The sequence below is a fragment of the Sinohyriopsis cumingii genome, chromosome 18 (assembly GCF_028554795.1).
Source record: "Sinohyriopsis cumingii isolate HCF-2022 chromosome 18, ASM2855479v2, whole genome shotgun sequence".
Taxonomy (NCBI): Eukaryota; Metazoa; Mollusca; class Bivalvia; order Unionida; family Unionidae; genus Sinohyriopsis; species Sinohyriopsis cumingii.
Window position 1 is genome coordinate 55,843,149 of NC_142978.1, and position 18,207 is coordinate 55,861,355.

The following is an 18,207-nucleotide window of genomic DNA, read 5'->3' on the forward strand; positions in this document are numbered from 1 at the left end:
TTCTGCCAATAAGTACAGTTTGTAATAATAAAGTTCAGTGCTTTCTTGGCCATTTCAAATTTCCAACAATTTTTTCAAAATGAGGACAATATTTATCTACCGTATTTCATGTAATTTTTCGTACACAATTTTATTTATTAAATTCAGTGTATGAAAAATTATTATCATTTTGTGGTACTGACTGTATAAGAAAAATAAAAGGGTCATACCCAAACAAGTTCTACGGGACACATGCTAATCAACAATCTAACGATACAAACATACAAAATAAACGTATATTTTCTTCTCGTTCTGCTCTCAACTCAAGAATCCAATTACAATAAAAATAAAAGTACTCAGAAGGATTTGTGTTGTTATTAGTGAACAAGAGAGAGAGGATAATGTCTCAGTGTGCAAGCTCATCTGCATTTAGAGCATACTTCTTTGTAGCTGTTATGTTGTGTCATGTTTGGCAAAATGATTAAGATGGTTAGAACATGTATAAGTTATGGGTATTATTTATTGGTAATTTGTAAGCAATGATACTAGTCCACATCGTCAAGAAATTAAGCGCAACTTGTATTCTTGCAACAACAAAAACCTCAATATCAAATTGCAACACAAAAAAAAAGAACTTGAAAACACGCTTTAGTTAATATTCGCAAGCACGTGTCAGAGAGAAAGAGAGAGATGAAACAAAATATTGTCAGTGTACAAGGCTGTATTTATTTTGGGCAATTTTTATTTTAGCTTCTGCAAAGAGAAAAAAGACTGTATTTTGAGTTACCTGACGATTGTGATAATCCTCATGTATTACAGCACTACTATATTCCATTATCAATTAACACTTCTAAATCAACAATTCATCATTTCATTCCTGTTTTAATTATGCTATACATTTTCACAACAGGCACATGGCTATGCAGTGCTATTTACACACTAATTTAATAAGTGTAGAGCTTTGGTTATTCCAGCTGAAACCAGATAGAGGGCAAGATTCAACAGAAAAGGTCAAATCAGCGAGGCTGCCAGTAGGGAAATGAGACTCTCTTTAGGGAAATGAAAATCTGTCAATGTGCTATCAATACCATTGTCCATACAGCAGACATTGTAAGGACAAGTGATCATACACACACATTACTTGTTATTCGAACTTGTCAATACAGATCACAACAGGGGGGTATATTGTAGAATATATTTGCAAGCACTTAAAAGATAGTATGTATGTGTGTGTGAGTATATATATATATATATATATATATATATATATATATATATATATATATACACGAATCAATTTAAGTCTGTGACTTTCAAATGACAAGGTTTCTATATTTTATTTTTGTATGACTATAATGGAACAATAAGACTAGCTGACCAATGGTCTGTGTTCTTCACTTCAGCATGTACTGAGATATCATTTTGTTGGATAAGAAAACATCAAAAGAGCTTCCTAACTCATTTTAAAATGCATATGGTGTTTTGTTACGGTTACAGACTTAACAGACCTGCCAACCCTGACGAGTCCGTCTCAGTAAGGAGGTTGATTTTTTTCTGTGAGTTTGACCAGTTTTCAGTAAGGTGTAACAAAATATCATAAACTGCTATTGTAAAGCTGGAAAACGTAATTAAAAGTTCGGTATTCGGAATGAGTGGTGATGATAAACATTATGTTCAACTGAAAAGTTTGTAAAGTGCGCAGAGACTTCATTTACCACTAGTACAGTGCACAAATTTTAGTTCCAAACCCTATGCAGCTCAATGGCTTGTTGCTGTCTCAACTTGATGTAATTCCTGGAAAAAAATTTTCCATTTCACATGATGAAAACAATCATATTTCCTGCCATACTCAAACTGGTACATGATGTCCATTAAGCATAATTGTGTTCCTTCCAGCTTTTATTCACAAAAATTTGAACATTCCTTTTTATTTTTCTGTGTTGATTATTAACACTTTTCAAGAGGCTTATTTTCCCTTTCATCTTAAAGATGCATCACTTGCTAAATGCCATTTTTTTAAAAAAATTATTTGATCAACAGTTAGATCATGCAGATGCTTCGCTTGAAGAAATAGGTGCATATTAAAGCGTCTAATCGCTACTGTAAAAATAGTCAGGTTACTGAACCAATTTCACTACTTCTAATATGAAACCCAGACCCAAATCAAGCAAGGATGGTCAAATTTTCTGGAATTTTCGGCAATGATCATTTTCTCATAGTTTTTGCTTTAAGTCCATATTTTAAAGGTAATTTTCGTAAGACTTGGTCAAAATCATAAGAGTTGGTAGGTCTGACTTAATAAGGAGAACTAATTAATGACAATATTTAAAGATATGTTCTGTTAAGGCCTTATCCAGTTGTTAATAAACACCAGTAGATATTGTAATGACAATAAGAGAGCTTATGCATCAATCATATTTTCTCACCAACAAGTAGTAATTTTTTAAAAATAAAATGGCAATACAGTATTTTCAATCTTTTTAGCAAACATAAATATTTTATGTATGATAATTTAATGGAAATTTCAAAAAATACAAAGTGATACGTATGAAAAAAATGACACATTTAAATAATTATGATTTTGATAACTGGATTGTGTATGAAAAATTAAAGGGTACGAAAAAATCCATGAAATATGGTACTTCTTTTTCTCTAAATGCGGGTACTAATCTAATATTGTTAGTTGTTGTTGTTGAGTTTATTTATAGTGGTGTGTGAACAATTGTGCATGTGCCACTTTTTTCTGACTGCACTGCAGCCTGCTAGTTGTTCCTGGGGAAGGGAATGGTGCCACCTCCCCCAGGCTTTTATGGATTCAAGGAACCCTGATAGTTTGGCCTCAATCTGTGGGTCCATAAAGGTCCCTTACAGTTGAATGGTTGGTTGTCATTAGTGGGAAGGAGAGCTCGGGAACGGTCCTGCTTGCTTTACATCGCTGGTTTCTTGTTGCATTTGCCTGGTGTTTCTTGCGATTTATTTTTTCTTCTTCAAAATGTTCTAAAAAGGGGGGGATGTTCTATGCTGTTTATAGAGGTTCTTAGTAGAAATCATCTATGAAGAGAGATTTTCAAGGTTATTATGGTATTACTAGTTGAGGTAGAAGTGTAATTTTGTTGGCAGAAGCAGTGGCTTTCCTGCAATACAAGCTGTAGTGCACTTTTGTTTATAGAAGGAGTGGTCTTCTCTCAATACATGTTTTAATGCATTTTTGTTGGCCAGAGTGGTCTTTCCTCAATAAAAGTTTCAGTGAATTTTTGTTGGCAGAAGGAGTGGTCTTCCGTCAATACCTATTTTAATGCATTTTTGTTGGCCAAAAGGAGTGGTGTGTGTCTGATTTGGATTTTTAACATAGCTTTAACAATTTCTGTCATATTACTATGATATCTGCAGTGTGGCAGTTTCCAGTGATGTCTAACACTGGGGCATCATGCCACAGATATGTAGCATTAAGGTTCCATCCAGTTACATTATCCTGATACCAGGCCAACCAGTCCTAACATTAACCTCTTAATGCTAAACACCTGAGGCAGCTGTAACATTTTATAAGTCTTAGCATGACTCGCCAGGGTTCGAACCCATGAACTCCTGCATCTGGAGTGGTCAGAAGGAGTAGTCTTCCTTCAATACAGGTTTTAGTGTATTTTTGTTGGCAGGAGTAGTCATCCCTCAAATCAGGTTTTTGTCAGGTTTTCTTTTACAGTAGTTTTTCCTCAATGCAGATTTTAGTGCATTTTTGTGGGCAGAATGAGTGGTTCTCCCTCAATATAAGTTTTAGTGTATTGTTGGCAGGACTGGTTTTCCCTTAATACAGGTTTTAGTGTATTTTTTTGGCAGAAGGAGTAGTCATCCCTCAATACACATTTTAGTGTCCTTTTTTCTTGGTAGAAGGAGTGGTCTTCCCTCAATACATACTTTAGTGTATAACTCATAATAACACTACCTTCTCATCTATATACCTCAGTAGATGGATTCCTCACCTATAACATGATACACTTTTAGGATCCAATAACTTATTTTATAATTATTTTTATATTATATGTATATGTGAGTAACTCTGGTTCAAGCGGGCCTGGGTTAAAACCCTCAAACAAGCCATCATCATCATCATTGGCGACTCGGTCTCGAAAGACCATGCGAATAGCGCCCTTGGGGTGTTGTTTGTCTCTGTTGGCATCGTCTGTTGTGGCTGTGCAGGCCTATACGTGAGTGACAGTCCCTACTGCAGTTGGTGCAGACATACTGGGAAGTCTGCGTTACTGTGGTTGCTGTTGCGTTCTTCTTTCTCTTACGTTTCTCTGCCGCCAACTGGCCTCTCCTCGCATCAGCGACTGATATGCCATTGTTTACCATCAGTCTCCAGGTGCCTCGGTCCTCAGCCAGCTCTTCCCAGCCATCGGGTGAAATGTTGCATGCCTTCATATCCCTCTTGCACACATCTTTGAAACGGAGTGAGGGGCGTCTGACTCTTCTCATGCCAGTGGCCAGCTGTCCATATAAGATGTCCTTTGGCAGCCTTCCATCCTACATGCGTCGCACATGACCCAGCCATCGAAGGCGGCGTTTAATTAGCAGGGAGTACATGCTGGGGGTACTTGTACGCTGCAGGAACTCGCTGTGTGGAACACAGTCTTGCCAGCTGATTTTCAGGATGCATTTTAGGCACCGTATATGGAAGGAGTTGAGCCGGCGTTCTTGCCTCATGTAGGTACTCCAGGTCTCACTTCCATATAGAAGGGTGCTGAGAACGCAGGCCTGGTAGACTCGAACCTTGGTGTGCTCTGTCAGCGCGTTGTTTTCCCAAACCCTCTTTGTTAATCGAGCCATGATGGTGTTTGCCTTTCCAAGCCTTCTGTCCAGCTCCATATCACTCGAGAGAGTGTTGCTGATGGTTGACCCTAGGTAGGTAAAGTTGTTGACTGCTTCCAGGGTGACACCGTTGATTTTGATTGAAGGGGCAATGGTGGTATCTTGCACGCTGACATTTGTTTTTTCCAAGCTGATGGTGAGACCAAACTGCATGCAGGCAACAGCAAAATGGTCTCCCAGTCTCTGGAGGGCTTCCTCGGTGTGGGCCACAAGAGCTGCGTCATCTGCAAAAAGCATCTCCCTGATGAGCACAGCTCTCACTTTGGTCTTTGAGCGCAGTCGTGCCAGGTTGAACAGCCTCCCGTCGGACCTGGTGTGTAGATATATGCCATCCGTGGACGTGTCGAAGGCGTAGGACAGGAGCAGGGAGAAGAAGATCCCAAAAAGTGTTGGTGCCAGCACGCAGCCCTGCTTCACACCACTGTTAATTGGGAAGGAAGTTGAGGAGGATCCATCATGCAGGACTGTTCCCTTCATATCTGCATGGAAAGAGATTATCATGCTGAGGAGTTTTGGGGGGCAACCAATCTTACTCAGAAGTTCAAAAAGGCCCTTCCTGCTGACCAAGTCAAAGGCCTTGGTGAGGTCGATGAACATCATGTAGAGTGGTTGACCTTGCTCTCTGCTCTTCTCTTGGAGTTGTCGTAGGGAGAAGATCATGTCTGTTGTCGACCTGCCTGCTCTGAAGTCACACTGTGATTCCGGGTACACACGGTCTGCCAGCAACTGCAGCCTGTTGAGTATGATGTGGGTGTACACTTTACCAACAATACTCAAGAGCAAGATCCTTCTGTAATTATTACAGTCACTGCGGTCGCCCTTGTTTTTGTAAAGGGTCACAATTGTGGCATCACGCATGTCTTGAAGGACTACTCCTACCTCCCAGCAGCGGCAAAGTAGCTCGTGCAGTGGTTTAATCAATGCTGGTTTTCCACATTTGATAGCTTCGGGCGGGATTCTGTCACTACCTGGTGCTTTGTCATTTGGAAGGCAGTCGATTGCTTTGCTGAGCTCCTCTAAGGTTGGCACTTTGTCGAGCTCTTCCATGGTGGGCAGATTCTTTATGCTGCTGAGGGCTGCATCAGTGACTGACGTTTCTCGGGAGTATAGTTCTGAGTAGTGCTCCACCCATCTGGCCATCTGTTGCCCACGGTCTGTGATCTTCTCTCCCGTCAGGGATTTCAGGGGAGCGACCCCTTTCACTGTAGGGCCTAGAGCCTTCTTGATGCCACTGTACATACCTTGGATGTGTCCGGACTCGGCACTGCGCTGGATCCCTTCACACAGTTGTTGCCAGTACTCGTTCGCACACTGTCTAGCAATGCGTTGGGTGTTACTTCGGGCACTTCTGAGAGCAGCAAGCGTCCGTTCATTAGGGCATTTTTTGTAAGCTATGAAGGCTTTTCGTTTCTCCTCGATTTCTGGTTCCATCCTTGATAGGTGTGCATTGAACCAGTCCTGGCTGGGTCGTTCCTTCTTGCCAAACGTTGACATAGCTGTACTGTAGATGGCACCCTTCATGGCGTTCCACTTGGCTGTAGCGTCATACTCAGGCAGGTCCTGGAAAGCCTTGTTCAGGGCAGACACATACTCCTCCACCTTGGCAGGGACTGACATCTGCGCAGTGTTTATGCGAGGACGTCCTTTTGGTTTTGAGCGGTGTAGCGTGTGTGGCTGTAGTCGCACTCTGCTGCTCACAAGGGCATGGTCAGAGTCACAGTCTACACTGTGGTAGGTTCTGGTGGAGAGGACGCTGTTAAGGGCAGAGCGCCTGGTGATGACCAAGTTGAGTTGGTGCCAGTGATGAGATCTGGGGTGTTTCCATGACACTTTGTGTTGTGGCTTACACTTGAAGAAGGTGTTTGTGATGCACAGGCCATGGTAGGTACATAGCTCCAGCAGTCTCTGGCCGTTTTCGTTGGTCTTTCCAGTGTCATGATATCCGAGGCAGGTAGGCCATGACTTGTGGTCCGCACCTACTCTGGCATTAAAGTCGCCGAGGAGGAATAGTGGTTCATTTTTGGGGCATCCTTTGATCTGTTCGTCCAGCTGCCCATAGAACTGATCCTTCACGTCTTCTGATGACGTGAGGGTTGGGGCATAGACACTGATGATGATGACAGGACCTGAAGCAGTGGTGAGGCGGATGGACAAGAGACGGTCAGTGCCCCCTGTGGGAGGTTCAACCGAGGCCAGGAGATTGTTTTTGATGGCAAAGCCCACTCCGTGCTGACGGGGCTCCTCAGGTTCTCGACCCTTCCAGAAGAAGGTGTAGTTTTCCTCTCTGAGGGAGCCACTAGAGGCGAGCCTGGTTTCCTGGAGGGCAGCTATGCTGATATTTAGTCTGGTGAGTTCTCTATTGATGATGGCCATCTTTCTGGTGTCGTCCACTTCTCTGAGGTTGTCGGAGATGCCTGTACACATGGTGCGCACATTCCAGCTTGCAAATCGAAGAGCTGGAGTCTTCTTTATTTGTTTCTTGTTTCTTTTGTCTGGTGTGGAATTACCGTCTGCTTGTCATGCTGAACAACACACTGAGCTCCAGACACCCACTGGAGTAGGCAGACGATGGTGGGTCAACACCTTATTGACCGGGGGCTGCCCGGCTTGAGGCGGGCAATAGTTGGCCAGTGGGACACGATGATCCCTCCCACCGTCAAAGCTGACCCGTGGCGCCCCTTCCCTACGCCAATCGGGTGGGACTTATAACCCGTAAACTGTCAGCTTCCGTGTTGTTTCCTCACTCAGTAGCGAGACTGGAGTGTCCTCTCCAGGGCACAAGCCTGGGCGTGGAGTATGGAAATCCTGGGCTGCCCAGACGTCAGGATCCCCCTCTCATCCTTGCTGGTGGGGTCCAAGGGGATGCTGAGAATGACATTTGGCACCAGTTTGGATGCAGGAGCTGCCGGAAAGAGGTCGTAGTCGACCCCCAGCCGCCTTAGGGGCTCCACTCCTGATTTTCTGTCTGGGTTTACTCCCGTAGCCTTTCCTTCTCCCGAAGATATCCACAAGGCAGTGGAGCCATAATCCAATGGATGGGACATGGTTGGTTTTGAATCAGAGTTTCCTTCTCCTAGATGAACTGCCTGACAAGGCTAACGAGCTTCATCTGCCCGGGTTTGGGGTCAGAGTTTCCCTTCTCTTAGACTGGTTGCCTGCCAAGGCTAATGAGCCCAGTCTGCCCACCCAGTTATACCGCCGGGTACTCGGTCACGCCACACAGCAGGCTCTGTTAAAACAGGGGGCACCGCGTGAAGGTGCTGCTGTGGACACAATAGTGTAGGAGAGGCCATATGCAAGTAACTCCCCATAACAAGCCATACAATCAACAAATCCCCAAACTCAACCTAACTTCAGCCATCACTAAATTGCTGCTCCTTTAAAATTCCAAGACTACAAGCCAGTCTTGCGTGAGCAACCTTTACACCATTACACATTGCCACTGGATGTTTTTAGCTTGTCTGATTAAGGTGACAAATGTCGCCATCATCGTATGACACTTTGACAGTTTACGATATACAGTATCTATACATTCTTTATTATGAACTTAATTATTTTTCATCCAATTTGCAAGAAATTGTCAGTATTAACTGAAAATGTATTTTATAACATGGTAATATGTTCAAATGAAATGAAATGATGTAAAGAAAATGCAGAGCAAATGAGATGATGCGGTTATCTCAATTTGTCAACAAAAACTTTGCTTTGTATGTCCAGATAAGCTAAAAGAAACATACTCACTGTTTTAGATCAATGCTTGATTTGGTCTGGGCTTTTTTCTGAAAAGCCTTTGCTAGAACTACCCCACATCTATTAATTTCTGGCATCATCTGAAATCATGATAGTAGATGTCCAATTAGCTAGGAATGTCCAATAGAAATGTCCAATTAACTATAGTGATGTACATTCACATTATCCTGACACCAGGCTGACCAGTCCTAACACTAACTTCTTAATGCTGAGCGCCAAGTAAGGTAGGTGTTAGTACCATTTTTGTAAGTCTTTGGTGCGACTCAGCCGGGGATAGAATGCACGACCTACCACATCTGAGATGGATGCTCTTACCACTAGGCCACCAGAGCTAGAAATGTCCAATTAGCTAGAAAATGAGGTAAGCATAATGGGCCATTACTTTCGAAGACTATTTTCAAAAGCACACCTACACCAACAATATTTCTTACTTTTACATTCCAGCCCCACGTATTATTCATTTCCAACTAAATTTGAGAAAGGCATCCTCTCCAGTAGGCACCTTCAGTGTGCTTTTAGTATTTTATGAGGCAGCCTTATTTTTATTGCAATGTAGTGTTAACTTAATAGTAATAATAATAATAATAATAATAATAATAGTATTTTAAAGGGCAGCCTTATTTTTATTGCAATGTAGTGTTAACTTCCTTAATAATAATGTTGTTGTTGTTGTTGTTGTTGTGGGGTTTAACGCCATTTTTCAGCACACGATAGGCTATGCATGGCGGCCAGTATTAATGGTGGAGGAAGAAACCTGGAAAACCTCGGAAAGAACCACCGACCCACGAGAAGCTACTGGCAAGCTTTCTCCCATACCCACATTGGCCGAATCCTGGACTCAAACCCACGCAGACAGAGGTGAGATGGCAGTGATCCGTAACGGAGAGTGCTTTAGACTATTCGGCCACTCAGGGCCCCCCTTAATAATAATAATAATAATAATAGTAGTATTTTAAAGGGCAGCCTTGTTTTTATTGCAATGTAGTATTAACTTAATAATAATAATAGTAATAATAATAATAATAGTAGTTGTTGTTTTTGTTACATAAATAAAAAATACTCATGACAGTTGTTTATTATTATTACTATTCAGTTAATAAACTGATTAAACTGAATACCTATCTTTGGAGAAAAATTCCATAAAAAACTGTGTACAAGTTTATAGCTTTATACATCTGATTATGATTGATAAATTTAAGAATAGAAAATGTTCATCAGATATCTAATGTATTCAGACAGATAACAGTCTATACATGTTAGAAAATACAAACACTGCCTCATTACTGCAGTTAGTTCCAGCTTCTCCAATTCATGAGCAATAATTGTTGAGTCATTTAGAATAATTAAATTTTACAAGATCAGGCTATCGTTCATAAAAAGAATTCATGCTGGAAAATTCAATTCCTTCAATCATATCTACTCAATGGCATGCAAAGTGATCTTCATCGGGTAGACAAACTTCTCCAAGTAGTTCAAATAATCAATGGTTTCCATTATGTATTATCATATCGTGTTAATCCATTTTGAGCACAGATGTATTGCTACCTGTAATCCAATAAAGTATATTCAGCTCATATGTAACCATTTTTGTCAGCATGACAAAAAAAGGGTAATTCAAGCTATAAAGATAATTCCTTTATTCATTTTTACTCACTGGCATGTCAGGTGCTTTTCAGTGAATGGACACACTGCAGTGAGCAGTTAAAATAAACTTATACATGTTCCGTATGCAATCACAGAAATAATATTAAGCACATAATTGACTGTTTTTGTTTGTGAGACACAAGATGTACGTGAGACACGAGATGGGGCATTCTGGAGCCATTCTTGTTAGTGAGACCTTTTTTAAGCCAAAAAAGGACAAGTTGTAACATGCTGTGTTGTTGAGTGCTTGAAGTCGATAAATGACTTATGTGGCTCGAAAAGCCAGGAAACTGAGCTCTTGAAAATAAATTATCTCTAACAGCTTAAAATAACAAAATACTTCCAGTAGAAAATGTATGTTATTGTGAGTGCATAGTGTTTAATTCTGTTTGGATTAGTACATTTTGCACAAAAAAAGTGTTTGGGTTTGTTCAGACATCATTGGATTAATGGATTAACACCTGTATATAAGTTTGTGATTTTTATCCTGTTATTCCATGCTCTGCACCAAATGTAGCGTAACTCAGTTGCAATTGTCATGTGTAACTGATATTTCGAACTGAAAGAAAGATATTTTACGGATAATAAAAAAAAATTGACATTACTCAGTGCATTTTTACAGATGTTCATTTTTTTAATTCCTAAATGGGTGTAGAAGTGGCAAATATGTGATTGTGAGCCCCTAATTAAAACAGAATTAGAGGTCCCGAGTGGCTGAGTGGTCTAAAGTATTCACGGTTATGGATCATTGCCATCTCAATGTGGGTATGTGAGAAAGCTTGCAAGTAGTTTCTCGTGTGTCAGTGGTTCTTTCATGGGGTTTTCACAGGCTCTTCCTCCACCATTTATACTGGCTGCTATGTATGGCCTATCTTGTGCTGAAAAATGGCATTAAACCCAACAACAACAACAACAACAACAACAACAAAACAGAATTAAACTTTTAACGTCAGACTGCACTGACCTCAAGAGCAACCTAAATCTTTTGTTGTTGCAAGTGACAACATTTATTTATAACTGGCAAGTATATTTATTAAAATGAGGTATTTATATCAATGTTTTTAATGTTACTGATAATCTGATATGTATGACAGTACAAGTCGAAATAAAGAATTCTAAAACTTGGTATAATTTTGTTTACTTTTTAAAATATTATTATTTGACATAATTAAATGTATGTATTCACCATGTGGTAAAAACATAATTTACATAAACTAACAGTATTTCTATACATATGACTGGTGTTTCTGTTTAACCCTCACCCCCACCCCAACAAACAATGACACTTGACCTTTTCATCATTTTCAGTATACAGTTGTTTAGTACATAATGCGGTCGGCAGTTATGGACCATAATTACCATGTTATATTTGGGGAGAGGTGTAACGAGAAATGCTACCACTCTAGAGGGTGTACAGTTAAAGGTATGAAGCTGACATATACCATTTTGGGTTTATGCTGTTGGCGTTTCTCCCATCTGTTTGTCTAGTGTGTCCACTCACTTAAAATCGAATAAATTAGAATCAGTAAGGGGTACCATAAAACCCACTACAGCTGCAATAAAATCTGTCATGGACTTCCACTATATTGAATGGATTTTCACTGAAATGGGTGGAAAATCTACCAGAGTTAGTGAACTTCTCATGGTGGGCACTTAATACCCTGACCCTCTGTCCACATCCACAGGATTGAGTGGGCAATGCATAAAACATGAAGTGTACTATCTTAACTGTAACATCATTGTGATGTCATCTCAACCATGTAAAATCATACATATGTCACATACAATCAGCACTCTTTGTTCAGCAGCTTTTTTAGACAAGGCAGCCAGTATAACACTAAATACATGACTCATATCTTTGAAAATTATTTGGAATTTTCAAGTAAAGGACTTATTTTAAGTATTAAAAAGTGTAACCTTGTTCTGTTTCCTGTTTGGCAGAACTGATGTTCCTTTATGCATTGACCTTTGACCACATACATGTATACAACCTATATAATTTATAATAACAGCTACTCAAATCATTCAATTTCTTAGTCCAACAGTGTATGAAAATGTCACACCTGACATGCTTCACTCCACTTTGTTTGTTTGTTAATTAGTAAACAGTTCCACTTAATCATTTCACTGTATATGAAACAGTACTGAACTTAAATTAAGTAAATGACAAAGTATTAAATAATTCAGACATGCAACTGCGGTGTGGTCGAAACAACATGGTGAAGGAGCTCTGTATTCAGTTTTGGTTTCAGCTTTAAGGCACAACAGCACAAGTAGGTTATTTAGTGCCACGGTAATTGGAACAAAGTGCCTTGCTCAAGAACTCACCATGGTAGCAGACCAAGGTTGGTACTAAAGTAGAATTTGAACCTGCACCATTTTAGTCAGAAGTCCTGCATACTAACCATTCAGTCGCCATGGCTCCTCCGACTACAGTAATAATGCCACAAATAATGATGGTTCCCTTGCTGACTGTCATATTGACACACGGAAAGGCGAGTGACACAAGATGTGAAAAACAAGTGATGTACCTATTCAATAAAACATATATCATAGTATGTAAAGGAATCAATCTAATTTCATATTATACCTTCTACATGGAACACTTTTGTACCTTGTCACCCTAAACATGGCCTCACAAACAACAAAGCTGAATGTTCACACAGGCTAGTTGAAAACTGTTATACTTTTTCTTCAATATGGATTTAACTTATTCATTTTACATTTAAAACATTACACTGATATAATCAATTTTAATGATATGTATATGGTTAAAGTGAAACCATATCTGGGGGGGGAGGGAATCAGTAAGTCAGCAGTAATGTCATCTTTGCCTAATTAGTGGGGTTTATGGGGTATCCGGGGAGGGGTAGCACCTCTGGTTGTCGGAAGCAGTTGTACTCCTTCAGGGCTGCTTGCCCACCTTTGGTCCCCACTTGGCACTCAGCTCTCACCTGTGGCTCCAAGAAGCTGTTGTATGCGCAGTGGCCACATCCCAGAAAATGGCCTCAACTGGTCGGATAAACCAGGCTGAGAGTAGCCTACAGGTCTTAAACCCTCGTTGAATTAGGCTTTGTTTACCTATCATGTGAAGACTGGATTCGGCAGCCTGCGTAAAGGAACCACCAGATGGTCAACGGGCAGAAAGACAATTCCCAGCAAAGCGCTATGGAGCGCTAAGAGCTCAACGTGACACACAGGACAGTGTGGTCACCAACTGCACTGAACTCCATCTCCAGCCATCTTGACTTTGTCATGCTGCTGGACACTGATGGTTCTGGGTGAGAGAGTGAGGTCAACGAACTGTGCAACTCTTCCTCACACAAAACTAAGTCACTCTTGTCATCCACACATCCCATTTCATCACCCACTAAAGTCCTGTGGCAACAGGCAAGCGATGAAGCAGCAGGTGTGGGTAAGCTGTAGCTGCAAACCTGCATGCAGGCGGCTCAGACCATTAGAGTCATTTACCACTGACACAGAGCAGCAGTGGAGTCTGGCAGTCCCATGAGCGACTGAGCAGCCGTCTTCAGGAATGCCCTAAACATTGCCTGCTCTAAATCTCCCTAGCCAGCTTACCATAGCTCGTAGGATCCCTACTCCTGTGGTCAAAATACATAGAAGAAAATAAGGATTGTTCCTCTCACACTTGGCGCATGGAATGTGCGCACCTTACTGGAAACAGCCAATGCAGAAAGACCCCAGAAGAGAACTGCCCTAATAGGAAAGGAACTTGCCAGATACAAGGTGAACATTGCTGCCTTGAGCGAGACCCAGCTTACAGGAGAAGGCAAACTCTGTGAAAGGGGCTTATGATACACTTTCTTTTGGAGCAGCCAAGGAAGTGACGAGCACTGTGAGGCCGGTGTCGGCTTTGCAGTGAAGACAGCACTGATAGGCAAATTGGCCGGACCTCCCAAGGGAGTAAGTGACAGACTCATGACCATGAAACTCCCCCTCCTGTCTGGAAGAAAGTGCCTTAACATCATCAGTTGCTACGCTCCAACCTTGACCAACCTTGATCAACCTGGATGAAGTGAAGGTCAAGTTCTATTATCTTCACTCCATCATTGCTGACATTCTTGGCGACTTCATTGTAAGAGTAGGCTGTGATCATGTTGCCTGGGATGGAGTGCTAGGAACATACTGAGTGGGTCACTGTAACAGCTCCAGACTTGCGTCGAGGATGAACTGATAATCACCAATACAGTCTTCTGCCTCCCTACCCAAACCAGATGTCATGGATGCACCCTCGCTCTAAGCACTGGCATCTCCTCGACTATGTCACTGTCAGAAAGAGGGACAGGTGGCAGGATGTGCATGTGACCAAGTACTTGTGCAGTGCCAACTGCTGGACAGACCACTGCCTCATCATCACCAAGCTCAACATCCGCATTCAGCCCAAAAGATTCCTGCAGGGAAAGAAGGCTCCTAAATGACTAAACATCACTAAGCTGACACATACCAGTACCAAACAGTCTCTTGCAGACAGCCTGAAAGAATGTCTGAAAGCCAACCCTCTGGACAATCAGAATGTGGAGACCAACTGGGTGGCATTCAGAGACCTGATCTACAGCACAGTTTCAGAAATCCTTGGACCCTCAACCAGAAAGCACCAAGACTGGTTTGATGAGAACTGTGATGACATCAAGCAGATGGCTGATGAGAAACACTGCCTCCATCAAACCTACCTCAACAATCCCAAGACCACCTCCGGGAAAGATGCATACAACAATATATGCAGAACTGTACAGCAGAAACTCCATCAGATGTGAGACACATGGCTGAGCAACAAAGCTGATGAGATCCAGTGCTATGCAGACAGGCATGACATAAAGAACTTCTACAACACCCTGAAAGAAGTGTATGGACCTACATCCTCTGCATCATCCCCCTTTCTCAGCACTGACAGAACACACTAATTACTGACAAGGAGAAGATTCTTCAATGATGGGCTGAACACTTTGACAGTGTCCTGAGTCACCCTTCATCCATCAATGATGAAGCCATCAGTCATCTCCCCCAATTACCCATCAATGAAGAACTGGATGACCCACACCCCCAACCTTGCTCAGGACACAGAAAGTGATACATCTGCTCTCCAGTAGCAAAGCCATGGTTCAGACTCCATCCCAGCTAAAGTCTACAAGGATAGGGCACAGTCCTGATGGAAAGGCTCCACCAACTATTTTTACTATGTGGCAGCAAGAGACGTTCCCCCAAGAATTCAAAGACGCTTCCATAATCTACCTGTATAAGCGCAAAGGGAACCGCCAGGATTGCGACAACCATTAGGGTATATCCTTACTCTCAATCGGAGGAAAGATACTTGCCAGAATCCTACTGAACTGCCTCACTGTGCACCTTGACCAGGGACTCCTGCCAGAAAGCCAGTGTGGATTCTGAAAAGAACATGGGACCATTGACATGGTGTTTGCTGTGAGGCAGCTACAAGAGAAATGTCAAGAGTAAAATGTTGACCTCTTCTCCATTTACATCAATTTGACAATGGCCTTCGATACTGTCAGCAGAGAAGACTTGTGGAAGGTAATGGCCAAGTATGGATGCCCGACAAAATTTATATCCATGGTACAGCATTTCCATGAAGGTATGCAGGCATGAGTCCAGGACAATGGAGAGACATCTGAGCCATTCCCAGTAACCAATGGCATCAAGCAGGGTTGTGTTCTGACACCAACACTGTTCAGTCAATTGTTCTCCGCCATGCTGACTAATGCTTTCAGAAACAGAGATGTTGGAGTCGGCATCAGGTACTGTACAGATGGAAAACTGTTTAACCCATGGAGGCTTTAAGCAAAAGCCAAGGTCATGACAGACACCATCAGGGAATTCATATTTGCTGATGACTGTGCCCTCAACTCTGGCTTAGAAACTGAACTGCAACACAGTGTTGACAAGTTCTCCAGCTCCCACACAAGCTTCGTTCTCACCATCAGTACCAAGAAGATTGAAGTCCTGCATCAGCTGGCCCCTGGAAAACCCTACGTTGAGAACAACATCACCGTCAATGGCCAAAAACTCAACATAGTGAACCTCTTTACCTACCTTGGCAGCAAACTGTCACAAAGTGTTACTACTGATGACGAAGTCAACCTCCACATTGCCAGAGGCAGCTCAACTTTTGGCAGACTGTATTTCAACATCTGGAATAAAAGAGGCATCAGCATCCAGACCAAACTAAAGGTCTACATTGGCAGTTGTGCTCCCCACACTACTTTACACATGCAAAATGTGGACGGTGTATCAACGCCACACCAGGAAGCTAAACCGCTTTCACACCACAAGTCTCAGGAAAATCCTCAACATCAAGTGGCAGGACAAGGTTCCAGACACTTAGGTACTTGCCCAAGCAGGTCTACCCAGCATCCACTCCATCCTGATGCAGTCCCAGCTATGCTGGGCAGGACATGTTGTACACATGCCAAACCACCGGCTGCCTAAGAGACTCTTCTATGGCGAGCTACAGAAGGGACAGCAATCCCACAGAGGTCAGAAGAAATGCTTCATAGACAGTCTAAAAGCTGTATTGAAGGCGTTCAAAATAAACCTTTATTCCTGGGAGCTAACAGCAAGCAATTGAGTCACTTGGTGTTCCTCTGTGAACAAAGGCTCCAAGTTGTGCAAATCTATCAGGACAGCAGCAGCTGCAGAGCTGAAGAGGCAAGCCACAAAAGCATGTGCCATCAACCCTCCTGGATATATCCCACTCATCCCTTGTCCCTTAGGCAAACAAACATTCCATTCAAGGATTAGCCTCATCAGCCACCTGTGCACGCACAGAACAGAACCAGCCCCTCCAACCCTCAGCCGATGTGAGTGGTCCTCGTTTTCAAGGTCTTACTTGCTTCCTGACAAAAGTGCTATAACTGAATATATTAAATGGTGTTATGCTGCGTATTTCCTATGAAAACAAAAAATTTGGATGAGTAGTGAACTTTATTGTTGTTGTTTTCTTTGTTTGGTGGGGTGTAGGTGGGACCATGGGTACTCTTGACAAATGAGACTTACCAACTTCAGTTTACCAGAGCTAAATGTTGGTGTGATAATCTTCCGAACTCTGGTCCAATCAGCTCCATGAAGCATGAGTACACTTTTATTCACTGGCCATGGATCAGCTCCTTCAATTACCTAAAAGGAGATGACAACAGGTTTACTTCTTAATGTTTTAAGAGTTATTTGCAGAAACAGTCAGGACTGTGCATGTGATTGTGTGTGCATGCCTGTGTACACACTGGTGCATTTGGGTATGTGTATATACAGAGCTAAAAATCTCCAATATGCCTGGGGCCCATCTGAATCTAGACTGGGCCCCTCTCATATTCTAAGTGAGTTGCCAGTCTAGTATGTCCCATGCAAAGTGTTATCTAATTTGCCTGAAAGAAACCTTGACCCCACTTATTAAATATGGTACTTTGTGTTCTTTTTGAAGTTCTTGCAAGACACTGGTAAATTATTAATAGTTATCTCCCTGCTGAGGCTAAATCTGCAATTTTCTCAAATTATTATTCAGCTCCCTACTGAGGCCCAAACTGCAAATGACTCAAATTAATATTCAGCTCCCTACTGAGGCCTAAACTGCAAATGTCTCAAATTATTATTCAGCTCCCTACTGAGGCCTAAACTGCAAATGTCTCAAATTATTATTCAGCTCCCTGCTGAGACCTAAATTGCAAATGTCTCAAATTATTATTCAACTCCCTGCTGAGGCCTAAATTGCAAATGTCTCAAATTATTATTCAGCTCCCTGCTGAGGCCTAAACTGCAAATGTCTCAAATTATTATTCAGCTCCCTGCTGAGACCTAAACTGCAAATGTCTCAAATTATTATTCAGCTCCCTGCTGAGACCTAAACTGCAAATATCTCAAATTATTATTCAGCTCCCTGCTGAGGCCTAAACTGCAAATGTCTCAAATAAAGATTTTCCATAATGAACAGCTATAAACTTT

At 41.9% G+C, this 18,207-nt stretch overlaps 1 protein-coding gene across 2 annotated transcripts in view; it reads right to left on the reverse strand.

The window, feature by feature from the left end:
* The window catches only part of LOC149776689 (cytochrome P450 3A24-like), a 119,796-nt gene that overhangs the window by 67,606 nt on the left and 33,983 nt on the right, over positions 1–18,207 (reverse strand). For both annotated transcript variants that reach the window (XM_089941226.1, XM_089941225.1), the window contains exons 6-7: positions 17,269–17,388; positions 8,587–8,675 (exon numbers count right to left, since the gene is read on the reverse strand). In XM_089941226.1, coding sequence (XP_089797352.1) covers positions 8,587–8,675; positions 17,269–17,388 — 209 coding nt within the window. The remainder of the gene's footprint in view (positions 1–8,586; positions 8,676–17,268; positions 17,389–18,207) is intronic.